This window comes from Scleropages formosus, chromosome 13 (genome assembly GCF_900964775.1).
Source record: "Scleropages formosus chromosome 13, fSclFor1.1, whole genome shotgun sequence".
Classification (NCBI taxonomy): domain Eukaryota; kingdom Metazoa; phylum Chordata; class Actinopteri; order Osteoglossiformes; family Osteoglossidae; genus Scleropages; species Scleropages formosus.
In genome coordinates this window covers 5,476,552-5,499,836 of record NC_041818.1, presented here as the reverse complement: position 1 = coordinate 5,499,836, position 23,285 = coordinate 5,476,552, and the positions used below count along the sequence as shown (strand labels likewise).

General features: G+C 43.1%; 1 protein-coding gene across 1 annotated transcript in view; it reads right to left on the bottom strand.

Annotated features, from left to right (window-relative positions):
• atrx (ATRX chromatin remodeler) overlaps positions 1–22,503 on the bottom strand; it is a 48,963-nt gene extending 26,460 nt beyond the window's left edge. The window contains exons 1-18 of the mRNA XM_018737421.2: positions 22,467–22,503; positions 22,336–22,393; positions 20,142–20,242; positions 19,734–19,789; positions 14,730–14,779; positions 12,918–13,045; positions 12,235–12,354; positions 11,951–12,060; positions 11,285–11,352; positions 7,507–9,605; positions 7,137–7,209; positions 4,815–4,960; positions 2,166–2,333; positions 1,834–1,966; positions 1,089–1,188; positions 758–964; positions 374–515; positions 12–121 (exon numbers count right to left, since the gene is read on the bottom strand). Coding sequence (XP_018592937.2) covers positions 12–121; positions 374–515; positions 758–964; positions 1,089–1,188; positions 1,834–1,966; positions 2,166–2,333; positions 4,815–4,960; positions 7,137–7,209; positions 7,507–9,605; positions 11,285–11,352; positions 11,951–12,060; positions 12,235–12,354; positions 12,918–13,045; positions 14,730–14,779; positions 19,734–19,789; positions 20,142–20,242; positions 22,336–22,355 — 3,831 coding nt within the window. The 5' untranslated portion in view covers positions 22,356–22,393; positions 22,467–22,503. The remainder of the gene's footprint in view (positions 1–11; positions 122–373; positions 516–757; positions 965–1,088; positions 1,189–1,833; positions 1,967–2,165; positions 2,334–4,814; positions 4,961–7,136; positions 7,210–7,506; positions 9,606–11,284; positions 11,353–11,950; positions 12,061–12,234; positions 12,355–12,917; positions 13,046–14,729; positions 14,780–19,733; positions 19,790–20,141; positions 20,243–22,335; positions 22,394–22,466) is intronic.
• Positions 22,504–23,285: the final 782 nt, after the last annotated feature.

Sequence of the window (23,285 nt, the reverse complement as noted above, 5' to 3'; positions counted from 1 at the left end):
GTCACGGCCACCTGTAGTGTTTTTCCCAGGCCCATGCAGTGTGCCAGGATGCACCCCGACCCAGGAGACTTCTTGGTCTTCCTCACAGATTCACAGCAGCAGTCCCACATAAACTGCACTCCTGCAGATATGCAAAACAAGGGTCAACTCGTCAACTCGAAACCCAAACAGACTAACGTGGACAACAAGCAGCCACTCCGGAGGTGCTTGTAGTTTTGTTTCTGGCAACACGGTAGTCTTAAGTATTGCACAGTAAAATAAAGCAGAAAGAAGATTTATGAATACATACATAACCCATCGATTTAATATCCTTACAACACCTGACATAAACACATTCCTATGTATTTCTGGAAGGAGAACCACAGCCACTTACCATCCACCTGGTGGGGCTTCAGCTTGGTCACCAGGTTCCTGTGCACCTGCACCAGTGGCTCCTTCGTCTCCTCATCCTCATCCAGCAGTAGTTTGGTGGTGATGGGACAAGTGACCTGGGAGGCCTCCTCTACTACAATAACCTGCAGATTTGGAACCAAGGTGCAAGATAGCAACATCACACAGCTGCCTTTTCACCTGCTCACGGTGGAATCAACATAATCGAGGTTTCCCAAACGTCAAACACCAATTCAAGTATCTCCATGACACCCATATTTTAAATATTTATTCCATTCTTCTTCTAAGTTCATTAAGGTGAATCTCATGTATTAAGTTTACACAGGCAGCCGTCAGTCCAAATCATGTCATCACGAGGTCAGCAAACCTCTCTCAGTTTCTCCCTCAGCTGCTCCCTCTCTGCGATGCGTTTCCGGCGCTCCTCCTCCTCTTTCAGGGCGTTCTGGGTCTCTGAACGCAGCTTGTCATCCTTCAGGATCTTACGGATCTTCTTGCGCCCCTTGGGGGTGCTTTTAGACTCGTCATCTTCACCGTCCTCGTCTCCTTTTCCATCTTCCTCCTCTGCGGAGCCACTCTGAGAAGACACACACAGCACGCATCATCAGCAATCATTGTAGACTGCAACCCTGCTCATTGATTCACTTCCTGGCCTGGCTCCTCCCCTTTCCTCAGCTGTTCCACAGGCGCCCACCACGTACCTTCTCATTGCTGGAGGAGTCATCTTGAACCTTGATGCGGCGCCGCTTCTTCTTCTGATGGTAGCTACGCGGTGTTTCCTCCATTGCCTTCTTCGATGACCTATAAGAAGAAGTTGGCTTCATCAAGAACTTTCAACTGCCAGCAACAGCAAAAACAAGCCCTGGTACTAAACTCCATCTGCAGCTATAGGTAAAATATGGTAAAGGAGCATAGAGTAGAGACAGATCTGCAGTTCAGCTCAAGAACAGCATGGTTGGCCACAGCATCCACCCCCAGTCCTGCAGAACAGAGCCATCTAGTGGCCAAAATACACATGTACAATCAGGGGTCTGAATGAAGGCTTCTGCCCTTATTCACGGTCCAAACATTTAAATTTATCCATTTAGCTGACACTTTTCTTCAAAGCGACTTGCAAAGTTAAGGTGACAATTATTACAGTTACAAGTTTACAATTATTTATCCATCTAAACAGCTTGCTCAACGGTACTGCAGCCGGAGATCAAACCTGCTACTTTCGGATCGGTAACTCTAATCACTGCGCTACCAGCTGTACCTTCTAGAGTTTCCAATCTAACCCTAATGGCAACAATTTCTCCAAAAACTAAAGTGAACTGATGAATTCAAATAAGATATTTTATTACGAAATGAAATCTACAACAAGAATTAAATAAGCGTGGCTGCACGTGCGTCATCGGCTGATTTGATGGTGAAGGAGAAAAGGAGCATGCTGGGAAACGTCCTCACCTCGTCTTGCGGCGGCTTTCCTCGCCCTCCGACTCGCTGACTTCCTCGCTCATGCCGGATGCAGCACTCTGGGCCGACCCCTCGCTTGCGGCAGACTCCTCGAAGTCCGAATCGGCAGAATCGTCACTGGTCACTAGGGGACAGGGGGACACGCCAGTGTGCTTTACTCACAGTACTGCTGTCAGCTGCAAGATCCACGTAGAGCTGCTCGTCCACGCTGCACACGTTTCGAATGGAAAACCACACACACACAAAAAATATGATACAAATGGGCAGTCAGTGGAATGGCCACGCAAACAGCCACTCAGTGGACATCAGCGCTTGGTACACACCTTTCCTCCTGTGCTTCCTCTTGCGGTCCTTCTTGCCCTTGGCGGCAGGCTTGTCGTCCCCGGACTCGCCCTCGCTCAAAGAGAGCTTGTGGCGGAGCAGGCGATGCCGGTGACGCGTCTTCTTCACATCCACGTCCGAGTCGGAGTCCAGATCTGACGCCTCCGCTTCTAGCAGAAGGGGAACAGAGAAAGTTTTGGAGTGGATAGGGGGTGGGGGCTGAAACAACATCATTTTATCTTTTTAGTGTTTCTATCGATAACTTCTTCAAAACTTTGACAGCAGAAAAAGGAAGCAAATCTGTCGTTTTCAATAAACTACAGTCGTCCCCCGACATTCACCCTTTCGGATTATGACAGTTTGACTTCACGGGGATATCATTTAACAGCCCTACTTTGGTTTAGAAGGTATTTCCTCGCATTAGCCCTTGTTTACCGGACGTACCTGTCATGATCTCAGTAATGACATTTCATCATAAATGGATGTCAATTTTGGAGCTCAGAAACGCACAAAATTTTTACCAATGAAAGTATTGGTAATTACATCTCTGAGTAATAGCAATTCACCTTGTAAAGGGTTTTCAGAAACAGATTATGCTCGTATGGTGGGGGAACACTATTTAGAAATTATAGGCCTGACAGCAATTAGAAGTTTTATAACTTCATAAGAACTATTGAACTATGACATATACAGTAACTTCACAATATAGAATAAGAAAAACTTTAAGGACATTCCTCCAGCAGTAACAAAACCGTTATCTAAGCTCTGCAACGAACCTACTCCTCCTGTTAGTCTAAGTGGAAAGTGTCTGTATTGTCCAAACACTGGTAACATCAGATCCCACTGTATTTTGTTTTGTCCAACTTGGAAAGGAAAAGAAGGTCTACATGGGTTGGGGGGTACGCTCATAATAAAGCTACATTTTGGTTCTTAATAAACATAAATAAGGGGCGCAGTGGTGCAGTGGGCTTGGCCAGTTTCTGCTTTCTGGTGGGTCTGGGATTCAAGTCCCACTTGGGGTGCCTTGTGATGGACTGGCGTTCCGTCCTGGGTGTGTCCCCTCCCCCTCCAGCCTTGCGCCTTGTATTGCCAGGTTGTGTTTTGTGTGTGTGTGTGTGTGAACATAAATAAGCAATCGCATCCCAAAACTCATCTGCTCTGAAGTCTGAATGCATCTCAGTGTTCTGTGTAACCAGGAGTACTTTATACACATGGTCTCAAGTTTTTGTAGTTTAGGCTTCAGTACAAACCTTTACCCATCTCTATGTTATAATGGAGTATAGGGTAAAAGCCAAAGAATCTACAGCCGAGCCCAAAAAGAGGCCCCGTATCTGAGCAATACCTTCATATCCACAAACCAAATGAGATGTGGTAAATTGCCCCACATTTGCAAATCCACGTGTTAACAAATCAGGGTATGGATAGGCTCTGGGATTACAGTGACCCCATTAAGGACAAGCAGTCGATGAAATTGAACGTAAGGATAATAAAGTGCATTAAAGTGCTGTTGTTTCTAAAGACACACCTTCCTTGATTAAATCCACACCACAGTTCATTTAAAGGTCCACTGTTATTTTTACTCCATTGTAAAAACATTAAATAAGAACGTCTTCCTTCGTTTCTAACATGACTACATTCCAATGTGAAATCATTAATGTCATCAAATGAAATAAACCAAATCTAAATGCACCTAAATCACAGTATAAAAACTGCAGTTATTATGATGCGTATTGAACTTCCCTCCCTGCCAGACGTCCAGTGGACAATAAGGATATTAATGAGATTGCCGCCTTCAGAAATGTCATTATATAAGGCCTGAAACTAGTGTGACCTCTAATGCAAGTGATTTCCCATCATACACGGCTCACTATGTCTAAGGTAAACAGACATTAAAACAGCCACAAGTGTAGATCATTAAAAAGACTTTAAAACTACACCTTTAGACTGAACGGCAGGTGTGCAGCAGCACAGCATCTGCTGCTTAAAGTTCAACCGATCAGTTAACGCTGTAAAGCAATGAACTCAACGATGTAAATAGCCCTTAACCTCAGCCACCAAATGTTACGAATTAATACCGTTTCAGAGATACGTCAACTGGATCAGCGTGGCATGGTCTAGGGTAGGAACACACCGTGTCAGCGATCTGTAGAATGATGATGCACATCTACCTTGCATTTTGCTTATTTATCTGAAGCGTAGGCGGGGGCGCGGTGGCGCAGTGGGTTGGACCAGGTCCTCCTCTCTGGTGGGTCTGGGGTTTGAGTCCCGCTTGGGGTGCCTTGCGGCGGACTGGCGTCCCGTCCTGGGTGTCCCCTCCCTCTCTGGTCTTATGCCCTGAGTTGCCGGGTAGGCTCTGATTCCCCGCGACCCCGTATGGGGCAAGCGGTTCAGAAAATGTGTGTATGTGTGTATCTGAAGCGTTCCTCCAGGGCAACTTAAAATGTTAAACTTCCTACGACCCATTAAAACAGCAGGGTCATTTTTACCCTATCAATTGAGGGCAAGTACCCTGATCAAGAGTACGACAGTAGACGTTGTGATTCAAACCCACGGCCATGATTGCGAGGCAGGGGCCATAACCGCCGTGCCACCTGCTGCCCACAGTGTCAATTAACAGCATTACGTGGAACCAGGTACTCGGGGTTACTAACCTTCTTCGTCTCCCCCATCCTCCTCAGCTCCACCTCTCGTTGGTTTGTTCTTCTCCTCCTTCTCGGAGTCCCCGTTGTCTGAGGAGCTGTCCTCTCCCGAAGAATAACTGGCCTTGATTTGTGCCAGCAGCATCTTCTTTGCAATTCTTCTCAGTTTGGGGAGAAGAGAGCAATAAACGTGAGGTATGCGTGAATTTCACGGCTTCCTTCCGAAATCCAGGCTGAAATACCTCCGCCCTTGGCACTGCGAGGAGACCTTCAATGACCACCATCTAATTCTGCTGTGTTTACCATAGATTAAGGTGAGCTTTTTTCTTCCAGGCTTTCCCTGCCTACTCTAGGAACAGGGTGGGCTGCCAGACTGCTCTCACCATCAAAAACATCTGGTTGAAAAATGTTTCAGTATTAAGAATGTAGTATAACACAAGAAGAAGGGATTATTCAATTTGTCCATTCATAATAATATCTATAACATTAAATATTATGATGCAGTGGGAATGTGTGCTGGTTTTAATGGAGACAAACTGATAGTCCCTTGATGATCACGCGTCTGCATCTATATTCCTCCGTTTCCCCGTCACTGAAAAGCACTTTTGTCTACTTTGAGTTGTACGTCACGTTGGAGAAAAGTATCTGCTAAATGAATACATGCAAATTTAAATATGGTCCAGTACCAGCAGATCTGGATATTGAACACAGCATTTCAAATTTACAAAATGTTTACATTGTACAAAGATAAATATACAGTCACAATTTTACACAGCTATTGAGTTCAAGACGTATATTTATTCATTTAGCTGACACTTTTCTGCAAAGTGACTTACAATTATTTACCAATCTATACAGCTGGGTAATTTTACCGGACCAATTCTAGGGTAAGCACCTTGCTCAAGGGTACTACAGCTGGAGGTGAGATTTAAACCTGTGACCTCTAAGTCCAAAGGCAGCAGCTCTAACCACTACGCCACCTGCTGCCCCTGCACATAATGCAAATGAGGTGAATATAGTGAATTAAAAGAGGTAAAGGTTTAGGTGGAGCCACGGAGAAAATCCAAAATTTACCCAAAGGAGGAAACGAGCACCACAGAAATTTAACTGCACCAGGTGAGCCTTGGAAAGGGCTGCGATCCACAGCTGCCGTAACTCTTGTCCAACGTGAAGTATAGAGAAGTACAAAGTATAGCTGCTCATGGTGTACAGGAAATTTATTAAAGCGCTATAAAGACTGAAGGAGTGTTAAAAGGCATAAGAGAGACCGTGCTGCTGAAATCACAGCTACGCCAGCTCCTCAGCTTACAAACGGTCATGCGTTTGCGCATTTCTTTCCACTTATTTCCTTTTCGTATTATTTTTCTTTGCTGCGCAGACTGTGCTTACCCACCAGTCCCGACGCACACACGGGACAGGAGCGCGGGATCGCATCGGTTCAACCGGCCTCAACATTGTCTACAGCTCACGTTTTGCTCATCATTTCAGACGTCGCTGTTTTAATCAGTCATACAGTCAGCTAATAAATCATTAAAATAGAAAGTCCAGGCGCATTTTTATTATTAGAGTTGTGCCCAAGGTTTTTACACACCCTAACCTGTGAATTTCTTCATTTAGCTGACGCTTTTCTCAAAAGTGACCTACAGTGTTAATCTACTTAAATCTATTTACCCGTTTATCCGGCTGGGTAGTTTTACCGGAGCGATTTAGGGTAAGTACCTCGCTAAGTGGAGGTGAGATTCGAACCTGCGACCTTTGGCTCCAAAGGCGGCCCTTCTAACCGCTACAGTACCAGCTGTCCCATAAATAAACAAAGGGATTATTACATTTTTTTTATTGACTTTGCGTTAGGGATTAAAAACTGACTTTACAGTTAAAATGAGTTCATAGGTTTAGGAGCCTGTGTATTTAACATGAATTTCTCAACCAAAAGAGCTGCCACTCCTCATCATTATGATCATCAGTGCCTTTACTACAAATCTGTGCTCTGATTTAATCATGTTTCCTCTAGGATTATATAAATAGATGTGTATGCGAAGACGAATCCAACCGTTATTTCACATCTGACTGAACGGATTTTTATTTTCCTTTTTTATTTAGCATCACAGTCAGTTCTTCACCTTTCCAAGGTGTACCCATACTCTTTAAACAAATTTGCAGTAGCAAAGGCAAACTGTACTTTAATTCAATTCTCAAGCTGCTTAAAAACAGCAACTTATGAACCGTTCTCCCTCCTGAAGCGGATGAATGAACAAAGAGAGTGTGTGACGCCGTGCTGACGTCTGTGCCTACGGGTACAACACGAGGGCCGCGAGCCCTTCCGCAAAACCATACCTGTTTTCAGGGTCGTCGTCATCGTCGTCGTCGGCCGTTAACGTGGGCTCGGGTTTGTTTTCGGCTTCCTCCCCTGCAGCGCACACGAGAAATGTGATGAATCGAACAAACGTTCCAAACTCTGACTTCAGTTGCTTATGGTTTTTCTGGAATTTTTGTCCGAACTTGAACTTTTGAAGAGCACAGAACAGATGAGCCTGCGCTGGACTGTATTTTTTTTTAAAAACATGCTTTCAGGACTAATATTTTAATGGTGATTTCATGGATATTCTGTGCTGTACTTAGGGCTAGGAAGGCCAAGAACTTATTGAATGTCAACCTCTAAAAACCTGTCGTCTTTCTCCCGAATGAGCAGGATGCAGCGACTCACCTGAAGACTGGTGAAAAGTGTCAGCATTTGCTGCCACCAGCTCCTCTGTGATGGGCTTTATCTTCTGCTGGTCACTGCTATCATCTCCAGACTCGTCGGGACCTTCGTCTTCGTCACTGGAAGACGAAGATGACGGCTTCGCTGCACTTCTAGATTTCAGGCTTCTCTTCGGCCTCTCTGTTCTCCTCTTCCTTTTAGGCACATTCTGCGCCTCTTTCCCACCATCCTTCTTTCCATCCTCCCCCTCCCCCTCCTCCTGTTTCTTGCCTCGGCGGGGCCCCCTCTTAGCCGTGCCTAGCTTGCTCAGCTTCTTGATCTCCTTCTCCAGGTCTGAGTCATAGTTTGAGGAGTCTGAACTGCTCCGCGCCTTCTTCTTGGAGGTCTTCTTCGCCGTGGATTTCTGTGGCCCCTGCTCGGAGTCGGAGGAGTTGACCTTCAGCTTGCGCTTGACGGTCTTCCTCTCCACAGACTGACTGTTGTTCTTATTGAGCTGAAACAGGCACTTGTTTGTTACACTTTTGGGAGGAACCTCGTCTTTGCTGTCGCCTGCATCTGAGCTGGGTGTCATGGCAGCCGTTTGGAGCAGGATCGCCGGGACCTCATCCGAATCCGAGTCGTCCGCCCTGCTGGAGGATGCGACGGCAGTTTTTGACCGCCGTTCTTGCCCTTGTTCCTGTCCAGCACCCTCCTCCTCCCCGTTTTTGTCCGCTTCGGCCTTCACGGAGCTTTCGTTTTCCGTGTCGCTCTCGCTGTTCTCCCGTGAGCAGGATGGTCTGCTTTTACTCTCAGCCTGCTTCCGCAGGGGTGTGGTCTTCACCCTCGGCGAACGTCTGTTCTCTGGACCATCCTCCAGCAGCTGAGCACCATCAGCGTCCTCGTCTTCCAAAGCAGCGTTCTCGTCTCTTTCCTCCACAGCTTCCTCCTTAACGTGGGCAGCAGGGCTAGGGGTTTCATTTTCATTCAGCAGTACTGGTGTCAGCTTCACCACAAGATCTTTAGTCACCTGAGGGGAATCCTCAGCTGAACTGCAGGACATCTTACTCGAGTTAGAGGACCTGGAGGACTTCTTGGCTTTGGCCACGCTCTGCCCTCTCCTCTCCACCACCCCAGAGGAGTCGGCGGTACTCTCCACCATCTCAAAGAGCTCATCGGGTACAGACAACGGGACCGTCACGATGTCCTTATCGAGAGGGGGCTCGCTGGCCGTCACAGAGCCCTCGGCGCATTCCGAGCCCTTTGCGAGGTCTGCTCTCTTCTCTTTGGCTTTGCTTCTGCCCGCAACCTCTGAATCTTTCTGTGGGGAAGAAGTCGGGCTTTCCTTCATTTCAACGTCTTCTGGAGCAGCGCGTTCCTCGCTCCGGTGCGTGGAGCAGTCTGCGGCCGTTTCAGCGGTACCCCCATGTTCTCCAACACGGTTGAGCAAGCTGTCCATGACCTCTGTGTCGGCTGCCGTGCTTTGCCTCTGCGGCATCAAACCGACAGTTTTGACCTCACACGAGCTCTCATCGCCATTCTGCAGCTCCAGGTCCTTAAACTCCTGTTCCAAAGCGACCTCCAGGGCAGAGTGGGCTTTCTTCAGGTCAGTTAGCACCGATTTGAAAGCCTTGAGGTGCCTCAGCCTGACCAGACTGTTGTCCTGCTCCTTTGCACCCTGCTGAATGAACTTGACAAACGTGTTGTTCAGACCTGCCGTGGTTTCGATGAGCTTCTTGGCCTTCTTGACCAGCTCCTTGGGCACCCTCAAGGCTTTGTACGTGAAAGTCAGGGTGCCCGAGCCCAGTGCGTCAGTGCCGTGCTCCTTGCCATTGAGCGCAGCCTTCTGGGAGCGCTTGGGTGTGCCGTCGCCCCCCTTGTCATGCTCACCCCGCGAGCGCTTGCGGTGCTGGTGCCACAGGTGCTCCAGGTTCTGCAACACGCTGTCGCAGGCAGCCACCAGGTCAACCAGAGGCTCTGGGCTGCACACGTAGCAGTACCACTGGCTCTCCTCGTCCATGATGCTCGACAGCTCCTTCCGGCCCAGGTTGCGCAAGATGCACTTCCTGCAGAAGGCGTTGCTGCAGAAGTCACAGCATATCAAGTTGCCCCCTTCAGCGCACCACCTGCAGGAAAACTCAGATGCATTAATAAAGGTAACCCAGGTGTGGCATTCATATTACATGTAACATTACGCAACATTTATCTTCCATAACTGCTGCATAGGTGTAGCTCTGTGTGTCCAAATGTTTGTCTCATTTGCTCTAAGTAGTTTTTGCACTTTCCAGTTTGCATGGTATTGCTCAAGTTATGTGCACCTTCACTATCACCTCTCAGATAGTCAATAACTGTAACCCAAACTCCAGCTATAACCCTAAATATTTTGAAAATCTTAGTACGCTGTTCCTCTCATCCAAGGACAGACCATATCCATGCTTCCTGGGCCAAAACGGAATGGTTCTAGACAAGTTAAACTGAAGGTTGGATCTTGATTATTTTTCAGATATTTTTAAACTAATTTTCAGAAAAATGGTTCAAAGAGTAACCGTTAAAGAAGAAAATATAAAAAAAAAAAAAAAAAAAAAAAAAAAAATTTAATGTTTGATGACAAAAAAAAAAGTGTTTTTGGTCATTCAATACCGAAATGTTCAGGGGCTAAAACGATACATTAAACTTTCAGGAATTAAAGTTTTAGGACCAAAAATCAAAGACTAATGGAAGAAGGACCAAAAATGATAATTATTCATTTGAAAATTTGATCCAAAACAACATCTGTATTACTGCAATAAATTACAGCTTTTGAGTACAGGATAATAATTTAGAAATCTTTCTCACAATTTGGGAACAATTATGATACAATTCTTCCTTGATTAAGAGTAATTTGCTTTATTTACAGCTTCTGACATAACAAATTTGATAGTAACTGTGACATTCAAAAAAATCAAAAATACCAGTTTTGACCATGAGGCCAGAATTTCTCCTTCCCTTTTACACTGTATTTTTTCACGTTCACTGCTTGTCCAGTTAGGGTCATGGTAATCCAGAGCCTATCCTGGAAGTGCAGGGTCACATTCAGGGGGAAACACCCTAAATGGGACTTCAGTCAATCGCAGGACAACTGTACACACAGATGCACTCACTAAGGTCAATACTGAGTTACACATCCATCAGAATCACATCTGTGGACTGTGGGAGGAAACCAGAGCACTGATGGAGCACTGTTCACATGAACACAAAGAGAACATGACAACCCCACACACACTGAGAAAGATTCATCCAGACATACATCCCAAGAGATGTGAAACCACACACACACAGGCTGAAACCACTTGTCCTGAGAGGGGTTGCGGCGAACCGGAGCTTAAGAGGCAACACAGGGCGCAAGGCTGGAGGAGGAGGGGACGCACCTAGGACGGGATGTCAGTCCGTCGCAAGGCAAGCCAAGCAGTACTCAAACCCCAGACCCACCAGAGAGCAGAACCCGGCCAAACCCGCCGCGACCCCACTCGGGACAAGCGGTTGTAGGAAGTTTATTAATTAAGAGCATTATTTTTGGAAGCATTCTCACTTTACAGCTTTTTTTCCAACAAAGTAAACAAAAGGTCACATCTGAGAAGGTAAAAATAAAGTTTTCATAACTCTGTGGGGTTATACTGTACTTTGTCGCCTTTCAAATCAGCCCCTCTTGGCACATGCAGAATACCAGAGTTCACATGTGCACGAATGAATGAATCCAATGGTTCCTTCTGAAATTTTAACCCCATAAAATAGAAGTGAGCTGCAGAGCTTCTCACTGGGCTCCTACCTGCACTGTTCATCCATGCCATCCGCGTCCTTGCTAATGTCATCACTCATGTAGTACTTGAAACATGACTGTGGGTAGAGGAGAGAGCAACAGTTGCAGCAGAGTGATTGCTTGGCAATTTCACATACCAGGTAATTAAAGCAACACAAATATCCAAACAACTTAAAAAACTTAAATTACAGACAGTACAAAGTAGAAGCTTATATTATTATTATTATTATTATTAACTACTACTATATTTTTGTTCTGTCAATGTGTTCATCCAAAGCAATCTGTAATTTTTATTGGCAAGGGCTTTCTATTAGATCAATTCGGCTTGGCTAATTTTCCAGGGACTACCAGGGCTGGAACCCTGCAGCAAATTGAACAAACAACCTTCACTGGTCCGTTCAACCGTCAAATTGCCTGCTACCTTGATAAAGCCTTGACCTTGTGTAAACATCCTAAACAGCACAGCTGAGTAAATGAAATCTGTTCAAGCCATGCAGTTCGCAAAGGAGGAAAAAAAAAAATACGAAAAAACAAAGCGATTATGGAAAGAATTATCAACATCCAGTCATTTTTGTTTAATTAAGATTGAACTGAAATAAGAAAATCCATGCTCAAGGGCTCAGCAATCCACCTCTCATGGGCATTATCAGCGCTGAAGGTCTGAGAGGCGCTCACCTTGCATATGAGCACCTTGAGGACTGGATGCTGGTAGACGGAGTCCTTCTGGAAATGGTTGACCTGCTGTCCGCAGGCAGTGCAGCTGACAATCCCCTGCAAGTGCTCACCTGCCAGCAATAAAACAACTCTAGCGTAACTGCTCTTCTGTAACTGCTATCGTGTTTGATACTAGCATCTTTTAGAAGGAATAGTTTTGGTACAGCATGACTCTTCAGTTTGGTTCCATAAAAGCAACTCGGCCATGCGTGCAAGACAGGAGAGCATGCACAGCGGACACTCACCCACTCTTTTCCGTTGAAACTCGGATTTGAGCTTTGCTGCTCCCCTGCTGCGGAACTCAGGGCCTCTGAAGTCATCTTTGGCTTCGTTCGCGACAGGTTCGGGCCTCACCACCACAGTGCCTATATGGAGGAAATAAACAAGAATTGAGCCTCACTGCAGCCAGCTGGATGCCCTGACCATCGACAGCACCTCTTGACAAACCAAGAATGCGTTGACTTCATGTACTTCCCTGCACGAGGGCTTGGAAGCCAACAGCCGTACGAGAGGCTCCTACAGGTGTGGTGGTTCAACTAGAGGTGGTGCATCTCGCCCAGTTATTTCACATTCATTTCAAGAGGGCGGAAAATTTTTACAGTCTGATGGGAGAGATTTTCTTTGCCACTTCGCAAAAATTTGAACGCATGAGGTCACCGAGGTAGCAGTCACATGTTCTGAAAAAGGGTCTGCTGTGAACAACCATGTTTGCTCAGGGTCACTTGCTAACTGACATTTAATATTTTGAAACGAGTAACTAAGATTATATTGTGTTCAAAACGTTTGCATGTCAGCAATGGAAAAGACGGCATTCCCAGCCAACAGCACATTTCAACACTAGGGCAGTCCAACATGAGATTAAATTATAACACAATAAATAGAAGCAAAGTTTAACATTGGCGAGTATAAAGAACACCTCAAACCCAACCTTTTGGCAAGCTGTTCATATCAAGACCACAATCTGAGGGATGGGTGGATGTGGCGTTTTCATTCCCACTGTCATTGGAAGCATCTGACTCATCTAATCCAGTGTGCTTTGTTACAACTGAGGGCTTCCTGAAAAGACAGCAGACATTTGACCAGCTTACACCAATGACAATATGACAGAGCACACTGAGAAATATGACACATTTCCAGAGCCTCGAACGCTGGAAGACTGTTTCACAGCTCCACACATATTTAATCCCCAATGATCTGTACGAAATATTTCAGTCTGATTTTCAACTACAGCACAGTACCAAAACAGCCTTGATTAGAGTCACTAATGATATCCTGACATAGGCCTTCCCACAATCCTACTCCTCCTAGATGTCAGCATAGCCTTTGTCACCACTGATCAGTTGCAGACATGCTTGTCTTCTATATCAAAAACACTTTGCAGCATGTATGTGATGACAACAGCTCCATTTTCACTCACCCTTGTCACATATGGAATACCTCAAGGCTCAGTCTTAGGTCCATTACTCTTTTACTCTTCTAATCAATACAATATTGATGTCTTCTACTATACCGATGACGCCTAGCTCTACTAGTTCATCATGCCAACAGTTATGTTCCCTACGATGCACCTGACCCTTTCTCTTAGTGACATCAAGGCCTGGATGGGTCCCAATTATCTCTCTTTCATTGCATTTCGGAACCAACATACCCAAGAATACACTGTCTTGGTATAAATTAGACGGTTTAAACAACATCTCTTTGACATCTGCCAAGAAATGTTTGCTATTACACCTGAGGAACACAGCCAAACAAAAGCTCCTTCTCTGTAAATCTGACAGTAAAAATTTAGTTCTCACCGTCATCTCCAGCAGGTTTGATTATTGTAACTTACTGTTGCCCAGCAGCCCAACACGCTTTTACAAAAAAAAAAAAAGAAAAGAAAAAAAAAAACACCCACACTACTCTCATTTTTTTATTCTCCAGGCTCTCACATGTATGATTTCAAAACACTTCCTAAAACCTATAAGGCACTTGTAGGATTAACACCATCTTGCTTCACTCAGCTAATTACCTATTAAATAAACACAGAATCACGTTCATCGTTCACTGGACGCCAAGCCTACTCAAAGTTCACAAGATCTGTTCAAGAACTCCCTTGAACTGTGAAATGAATGAACGAGAGACGAGAACGATGCCCCTTCGGTCTCAGATTCACTTGCTTAAATCAGTTTCCCAGGTACTCTGATGATGTACTCTATCTCATCCCCACTTCCTCTTCGTATCTCACCTACTTGATTGTCCTCTGCATCTTCAATAGTTACATTCACTATTTGTCTCCTCTCCTTCTTACATCGGAGACACCCTTCCAGAGCATCTCCTGAGACATCCGGGAAGCCACTGGCTTCAACAGGACACTGATACCTACTAGATCAGCTCCCTGATGACTGCATTATGACTTCGATCTTTACTGAAGCCATTTGTGCATCAACTAAACGAACTTGACTACACTACAATGTGCAGGAGGGGTGGGTGGACACTGAGCCCCCCCCGAAGTGTATTGTTCTCACATTTCTTTATTCTTTCCGTTTCCCTCTCCTCAGTTGCCTTTCTGACGCACTGACTGCAATGAAACCATTATGTCTGTTTTCTTTCATCGCTTATCACTAGTATGTGCTCAAATGTTTACTGCTCTATGTAACTCTGTTAAGAAGAGCACTTCATAAAAACAAGCTGAAATTATTTCACACATTATTTGACTGGTTAAGATGGTAAACCGCCATTATCAACAAAAAGACCGTACCTTTTTGAGCGAGAAGAGGAGGGCTTCACTGTTTCTGTTGAGCTGCCTGGCTGCATTGAACACAAGTTGACATTAGCAGAAAGTCAGTACATCATTCCTCTCCTAGGAACAAAACTGAAGGATACACCACTAAAATTGAGGACTTTATCCAAAAAAAGGCTCAAACGAGATTTTGGGATTGCTGCTTGTAAGAAAAACCAAATGGAAAGGTCAGTGCCATTACATTTCAGGCAGCCCTCAAATTTAATAATTATAATTATTAATTATATTTCGATCAAACAGTACTGCATTTCAAGTGCCAAAAAGTCTACATGTCTACAAGCAAATACATCTGTGTATAGAGAAAAATAATGTTATAAGGAAAGAAATATTTCATGAGACAAAAGCAAGAAAGCGGACCTTCATTTTCATCCGGATATTTCCACTACACAAAATGACCATGAGCCCGAATTCTTTAACCCTGATTAAGTAACCTTATTTTCTTGTGAGGATTCTCTGATGACAACGGGTGTGAGCCGTATGTGGCTTGTGTGTACAGCACATCCTCCGAGTTGGACAACACCGATAAAGGCAAGCGGAGCAGCTCAGAGCACCGGTATCTGCAAGTAACAACATAGATGAAGGCCACAGAGGAGCAGCAAAAAGAACGAGTCAAAGTAGAGTGTTCAAAATAAATTGTTTGAAAGTTGTTTCTGATTAACCAAACCGCCTCCCTGTAGTTCAAAAGCGTAAACAAATAGTATTTCTGCAGAGGCTCAGATCCAATGCTCTGCTTCTCATTTTTCCAATCCTTCAACTAAAAATCATTTACCGCTATTGAAAAAAATACATTAATTCAATCAATCAAGATACAAAGGACAAGATGTTACACCCTATGAGTACATTACAACGGCTGTACACAAGGACCCAGTCCAACGGACCTCACCACGAAGCCACAGAGAACAACATCCAGCATTGCCATCATATACACTATCGCCATAACTCGAGACCAACAAAACCACAGGGTACCAACATGGGTATTTAACTGAGGGTGTCAAGTGGGCATCTCCCTTTATACTGGAATTTTGAGTTATACCTCTGCAGAAATATAACATAAACAGATGCTGTAAAGAAAAAAAACTAAAAATGAGCAATAATGTTGTGCAGAAACAGATGGGCACAGACTAGAAGCTGTGAATAGAATGAATGGAAACCTCATGAGGTCAGACTGCTCCTGCTGGGCCAGGAGAAACCACACTCCTATGTACCAACTACAGGGCCAACGCACGGCTCCTTCCTCGAACGCACGGCAACAGGCACAGCGCATCCGGCGGATCGCCCGACAGCCACCTCGCATCCATCCAGCGAGCCTTCAGCAGGCTGAAATATTTACAGCAATGCTGGCATTTAAGGTTGCAGGATAATGGTCTGGAAAATTTATGCCATTAACATCTTGCCCAGTCAAGTTCCAAATGCAAGCTTGGTGCTGAAAGCGTTTATTTAGTCGAGACACCAATACATAATGGCAGTAAATGGGGATTGAAAACTGTTCTGTTAAAACAGAAAAGATCTTTTCTGTTTCCTCTGAGTTATACGTTGCAAGTGTCTGCTAAATTAATAAATGTAAAGACCCTTTCCAGATCATTAGCAAAGTTACTTATTAAATTCGTTTCTGCATCATTCATTTCTGAGTATCATTTCTGAACTCGGCAGGTTTTTTAACAGGATTTATCATCAACATCTAATATGAAAAGTCTATGTATTTTGTCACAAAATTATAATATCAAAGGTTTAAACAATAAATGAAAGTACTGGGACTAAGATATTACAGAAAAACTACTAAACTGTATTTTGAGTGCCACAATATAACAGATTCCAGAAAAAAAAAAATCTGTTTAATTAAAAATGGTTATCATTTAATATGACTTCAACTGGAAAACAGATTAAATGATATTAATCACTACTCCATAGCATAGCAAGAGTATTGTTCCCTTCAGGTGAGCTTCCTGGTAATGGCAATCTCACAATATCCATAGCTGCTTTAAAAATCTGATTTTCTCTGAACTTAGTCCTCATAAACAAACAAGTAAAATATCACCGAACAACTAGAAAATATTAAGAGATTGACACTTTTGACACCACAATATGGTATTTAATTAAAATTCATTCTGAAAAATGAATTATTTTCACAAGTATTTATTTTATGTTCTACTTAAATTTTCTGGAATTGGCTCATTAAAATGAATTGAACTACACTGCGTTTCCTTTCCAATTATCAGTTTCCCTATAATAAGACCTAAGGAGGCCGGTTGGCCATTACAGAAGCACCCCATGCTGACTGAAGATGATGACCAACCGCCATGATGGACGAGATGTACCCTGCTGAACTGGGAAATCAAGCTACCACACAGTAACAATCCCATCATTACCTGGAAACTGACTTAGAATTCTTATTTCATGTAGAATCCCCAGAAGGGTTTTTTTATCCCTCCAGTTTTAGTTGGGAGTTTTTGTTCCTTTCCTCTGTGGCCAGTAGGGATACTTATAGCTTTATAAAAGCATTATATTATAACAATCTGTAGTCAGCTGTCTTCTTTGTTTCCATATCTGATGTACTTGTTTTTCTTGCCTTATGCCTGTGTTCAAGCGCTGTGTCACTGCCCAAGAGCGCTCTATAAAAATAAATTCAATTGAATCAGTGTAAAATGAAAACTGTATGTTGCAAAACTGCCAAGTTACAAATTGATCCAATTTATAATAGTCCAGCAGTAACAATCTGCTACTGATCTCCGCTATAATTAGCTCCCGTACCTGTATAATAAATTATCCAAAGCAAATCTGCAACGTCATTGAACTCTTTTACTCACAACAGAATTAAATTAGCCTTGCAGAGTTTAGACTGAGTTCTCCTTGCACTGAGTGACTTTATTCAGTTTGCAGTGGGACACAAATGCATTTTGTGCCGTTCACGCTGCATTATAACTTTGCCAACCTACCTCACACTACAGACACGGTTTCCTTAAAGGGCTTTTGTTGTAAGCTGTAGCTTTTTTACTACAACTACAATTGATCATGGGAAAACATTAAAAAAAAAAAAAAAAAAAAAAATCATTGTAAAAAATCCAAGTTACATCACAAAAGCTGCAATAGACTAACTTACTAGAGTCCTGCTGCTCAGATGACAGCAGGCAACTGTGCACAGCCATTACTGATCAGCAGTGTGCAGGTGATAAGGTTAGCCATGAAAGAGCCTCCAGAAAGGACATTCAAGTTATATAGTTTCACAAGATGTTTTAGAGGCTATATGCTTGCTAAAAGGTGGAAAAGACATTTCACTTAAAGGCAGATGTTTACTTTATTCCCCAAACTAATTTACAATGTTAAGATATGTGCAATGACTTACCCATTTATATAGGTAGATCATCTTTATTGTATCAATTCAAGGTAAGCACCTTGACCTAGGGTGCTATAGTAGGACCACGGACCTGAACCCAGCTCCTTGAAGTATACATCAGCAGCTCAAACCATTACATGACCTGCTGTTCAAATATTTGCATTTTTCATTTTGTAGAAAAATCCCACTCATTAGAGTTTTCAGAATCTGTTTTTTAAAAATGGGCTGTAAAAATGTGGACACAAACATCCTGTAAATGAAAATGATTCCATTTTTAATCTGTTAAAAATAACTCCTTTATCTTCTCCATCTTCTCTATGGCTCCCAACGGCCTTTTTTAATGAGAAGACCTTTTCTTCATTTCACAAGCTGCATTTGACTCCATCATGTGCTGCAACCTATGTGTGGCTAAACATTTATGTTACCGAATGAACCATTTTACCAGGGAAAGCTGTTCATCCGTGTCTGAATTCTTATTCTTACAGACTTACAATTTGATATTATTCCTCATTACAACAGATTAAAATGTGTACCAGAACCTGGTTTAAGTTTCTTGGCTGACCATCTAAATATTTTTAGAAACTGACACTGCTAGAAAACACTGCTGGAAAAAACTGGACCAAAAAAAATAAATAAATAAATAAACAAATAAACAAACAAACATGCAAAATGTTGCAACCACACAGAGAAATACAGTTAACAGCAGCATATATTAAAATATCAGATGTAAGATGCCAAACCCCTTCATGAGGAACAATTTCAACTAAACTTGTATTTCCAAAGATTTTTTTTTTCCATTTAACAGATGCTGTTCTTCAAAGTGATATACAGTAAAGATTAACTAGTAGCTGTCTAGTGAAATAAAATGTCATGTTCATATGTAAAAATAGTACTGGTGCATTACTAACTGAAACTTTCATTCCACAGCCATTTACAGCATCTGACCCATATACAGAGCTGAATATTTTACTGTGTCAAGTTCTGGTTGGTACCAGGAATAAGGCTACTACAGCAGTGGCAGGGTTGGGGCTCGAACCGCCGACGCTGAAACAATTACTCCTTAATTACTCCTTCTCCGCTATGAGACCTGCCAACCAATTTTTGATGCATAACAATCAAAAATCAAAAAAGATGTATAATGGTCTTTAGTCATAAAAGTACGTTGAAACTTCCAACAATTCCATGACAGCAGTGTTTTTTAAGTTAAATTTATTTAGTTCAATTGGTGACAACAACCCGAGAGTTAAGTAACAATGAGCCCTGATTTCTCAGTTTGAGACATTTCCTCCAGTTATTTCCTACCCAGCAGGCATCAACACTGGACAAAAAGTTGAAAATGTGCAATGCTGCAGTTAAAATAAGTCTACTGGTGATACAATCACCTTATTTCTTGAAGATTCACTCAAAACATACATTTATTAAGTTATGAAAAGTAAAAAAGTTTCATTTTTAATGTAGGCTCAAAATGAATTGCGTTTATAAGTTACATTATTTGATTTTTGGCACCTGAAATACCTGAAACATATCTACTGCACATTCTAACAATAAATGTTTCAGAAAAGGAAAGCTTTTTTGCAAATGTGCCAGCAATCTGGACTATGTGCATTACAAGTAAAACCATCACAAAGTACCTCTTCCATGGTTTTGTCAATAGTGTTTATTTCAGTGGACGTCGTGCTCATTTTACCTGAGGAAAAAAAAGGAGAAGAAATCATGCATCTATTCTCTCTGCAATGCTCATCACAAGTTTACAGCACTGACTAAAAAATTCCACTGCAGTAATTTTCTGTACTTTAAGGAAACATTTAAATACATTCCGAGTGAGGAGTATTTTAGATGAAACCCTTGCAGGTTTTCCTGCAGGATCTCATGACCTACTTCCTCTGTTAAGGAAACATTAAAGGAACTCTGATGCCCCTAAGCAGACTGAACACTACAGGGTGCACCAGGTGATCTGTCACGTGACCACATCTCTAACACACTTTTCCACTCTGCCCCTGTATACTGCAGTCCGCAGCAGATACCACCATGGCACTCACCACGAGAGCGCTCAGGGACTGGGAGCTCGTTGCTTTCCTCTTCAGACGAGTGGCCCAAATACTCATGAAGTTTTGTCACCAATGTGTTCAATTTGCTGGCACTGTGGGGATGGGTTAAAGATAAACATACAAACACAATCACAATCACTTCTGCTCAGAGCCAATTGCAAAAAAATAAAAAAAATAAAAAAATAAAAACATCAAAGGAATCAGTACAAGATTTACATGCATCCCTCAATGTGCAAACTCCCTTTATCCAAAATTTCAGCATAAAGGCTCTTGGCTTTTGATTTTCAACTCACAAGAAGGAAAAAAAAAAAAAAAAAATCAGTATAACACAAAAAAAAAAAGTTGCACATAACAAAAATCAATTGAAAGTGCAGGAATGTACTGTAGCTGGCATGTCTGCATCCAGAGATCTCCATCTGTTGGTGTGTTAGCAATGTGAGAGTGGGGCATTATGGGAAGTGTATGAAATTCCACAGGGCTTTGCGTGTGTTATTTAATTGAATGATTGTGGATACAGCAGAGTAATTAGCAGGAAAAGTTTCGCTGATGGCGGTTCAGGTATGTCTGCACATTTTAAACAGCAGCGAGCAGTTTAAGAAAGTTGTTCACAATAATTGTGATACGGTCAGAGGATTGCCGCTTGGTTTATTGGTCATACTGCAGCGAACTGATAATAAATAAACAGACAAGTGGGAATTACCCTGGAGGAGCAAGTGTGTAGATGTGTTTTATATTGTGCAGACATCATGGGTTGATAGATAAACAGGAGTTTTACAGTGTGCTAGTGGTATCTGGGAAAACTGGTTTTGGCTGCGAATGCAGTTATTATTTTCCCCCATTTAAAAGAATGGTAAATGGGCTTTCAGTATCCGAAATGTTGATATCCACACTGTTTTCTGAAACTGATTAATTCCATAATCAGGGATGCCTGTACTTGGATTGGAATTATCGTAATACTTTAAATTATAGTGTATTCCAAAGCACTGGACAATAATAAATAACACAATGCAGGAGGAGACTTTCAAAGAAGTCATATTGGGCTACAATATAAATTTTCTGGCTTAATACTATAAAATCACATGGACAAATTTCACTCAGCAGAATTCACACTGTTGTGTAAACAATGCTATAGCCCTATATTGCATCAGTGGTCAATGCCTCTTAATCGAATGAATCAAATCCAGAAACAAATCTGCAAATCTAAGGAATTTCAGACTTGCTGCATACTATCCCATCTTTCGCTCACAGCAAAAAGCCACCTGCCCTGAGGCTGAGTACTGAAATTCTGATGGCACTTGGTGTCATGAATCTGAGGCTCACCACGTTTCTTTCTACTGAGGAAAACTGGTGCGCGACCTGCTTTCCAGCAACTCTCCAGTCCAGTGTCACATGCAAATCAGCACCTCCCACAACCAATACAATGGACCGCCGTTCAGTGACGTCACAGGCATCGCTACCAATTGTTCGGGCCGTGCTCAATAAGAGTGCCCGACTCCAGGAGCAATCAGGGCGCGCGCGTTTTCCGCTCGGAGGTGCGAAGTGACGTGTGCGCACCCGCTAACGCCGTCCTTGACGCGTTTGTTTATACTTTGCGTCATCGCCGCGAATCTTCGCCGGCTACTTAACAACCTGATGCGGAGCCACCGCGACCCGTGTCGATTTTAATATAATTACAGTCTCCTAGAAGGCACGGAGTTGAACCGGTCACTGACGCGCTTACAGCCGGGGCAGCAGCTTGTGGTTGTTACTGACCAAAGTTCTGATTAAAGATTGATGTCCAAAGATTTTTATTTGACAACTAAAAATTGCACAGGTACAAAACAATCAGCCATGCACGCCCTGCATGTGTGCCTGCATGCATGCATGTGTGCCCCCCCTCGCCGCTGCCCGCCGCCGCCGCCAAATATAAGTGATCAAGGAATTTCACTTGATAGCGGTAAAAAAAAAAAAAAGTCTTTTCCTTCGGAAGCCGCCCTCTGTTGTGAAAACTGGAGATTTTTATTATGGTCTCACGTGAAAACGAGCTTCTGAAGTGACAAAAGAAAAGGGCCGTGGCGCGATCCATGCAATGCATCATTGCATGCAGAAAGATGCCGGCTATGGAACAACACACGGCAGCCAACTGGCTCTGAATACATGATAAGCAGCGCGGCCATGTAAAAATACACAAATTTTTCACGCTTACCTGCAGATCTCTGTCGTCATGTCTAGCTGGTAAGACACGCGGAGTGGGCGGCAGCTCTCTTCCGAAAGAAAGGGGTTACTGAAAGTCTGACCTGCCTATATAACGATAAAAAATAATGAATATTGAATTACCCTGTTCACAGAAGACAAAGCAAGGCCGCCATCTTGCCGGATGGCTGGAGACGCACTAAAATGGCGCACCCTGCTCAAATCTTGGGAACTACGCCATTGGCTAGAGGGCTGAGGGGTTCCCACTTTCTGATTGGCCAGCGCCCGGTTCTTGCTCTCATTGGTCGAGCGATGTAGACAGCGGTGCCCTCCATCGAAAGTAACTGGTGCATGAATTACTGTACAAAAAACAGTCCACCTGGTTGGGCGGTTTTTGTTTTTGTTTCATTCATTTGGAAATATGCCTTTATTCACTTATAAGATTTTTATTCGTTAGGTTTTCTTTGGACTAAGGATTACAAAGTGATATGGCAGAATGGGTGCATCTGTATTCGTGTTTGAGGAGGTGACACCCCGAATGGGATGCCAGTCTGTCACAAGGCACCGCACCCCCCGTGTAACACCACTGGTTTAACTGATTTAACATTAACACTACCAAAGATAATTAATGGCATATTATGATTCAGAAAGGAGACACTTAGGATTCTTGCATTTCAGCACAAGGAGAACAAAAATAAAGTGAGTATGCTTTGCATGTTGTCATTCGTATGTCTGCAAAGCATACTAATTTGATAATTTTTTACATAACAAAGCAAGAACAAAAGCTCCTCAGTGCATACAGTGGAACCCCAGTGACATGATTTCTGATCATTGTCAGCAGACCCTGCTTTACCTGAATTGATTTCAGTGCTTTCATGTCACTGATGTATTTTAATTAAAGAATACTTGTGTATATTTGCTTTAATCTTGTTTGTCTAATACAGCACAAATGTAATTTTAAAA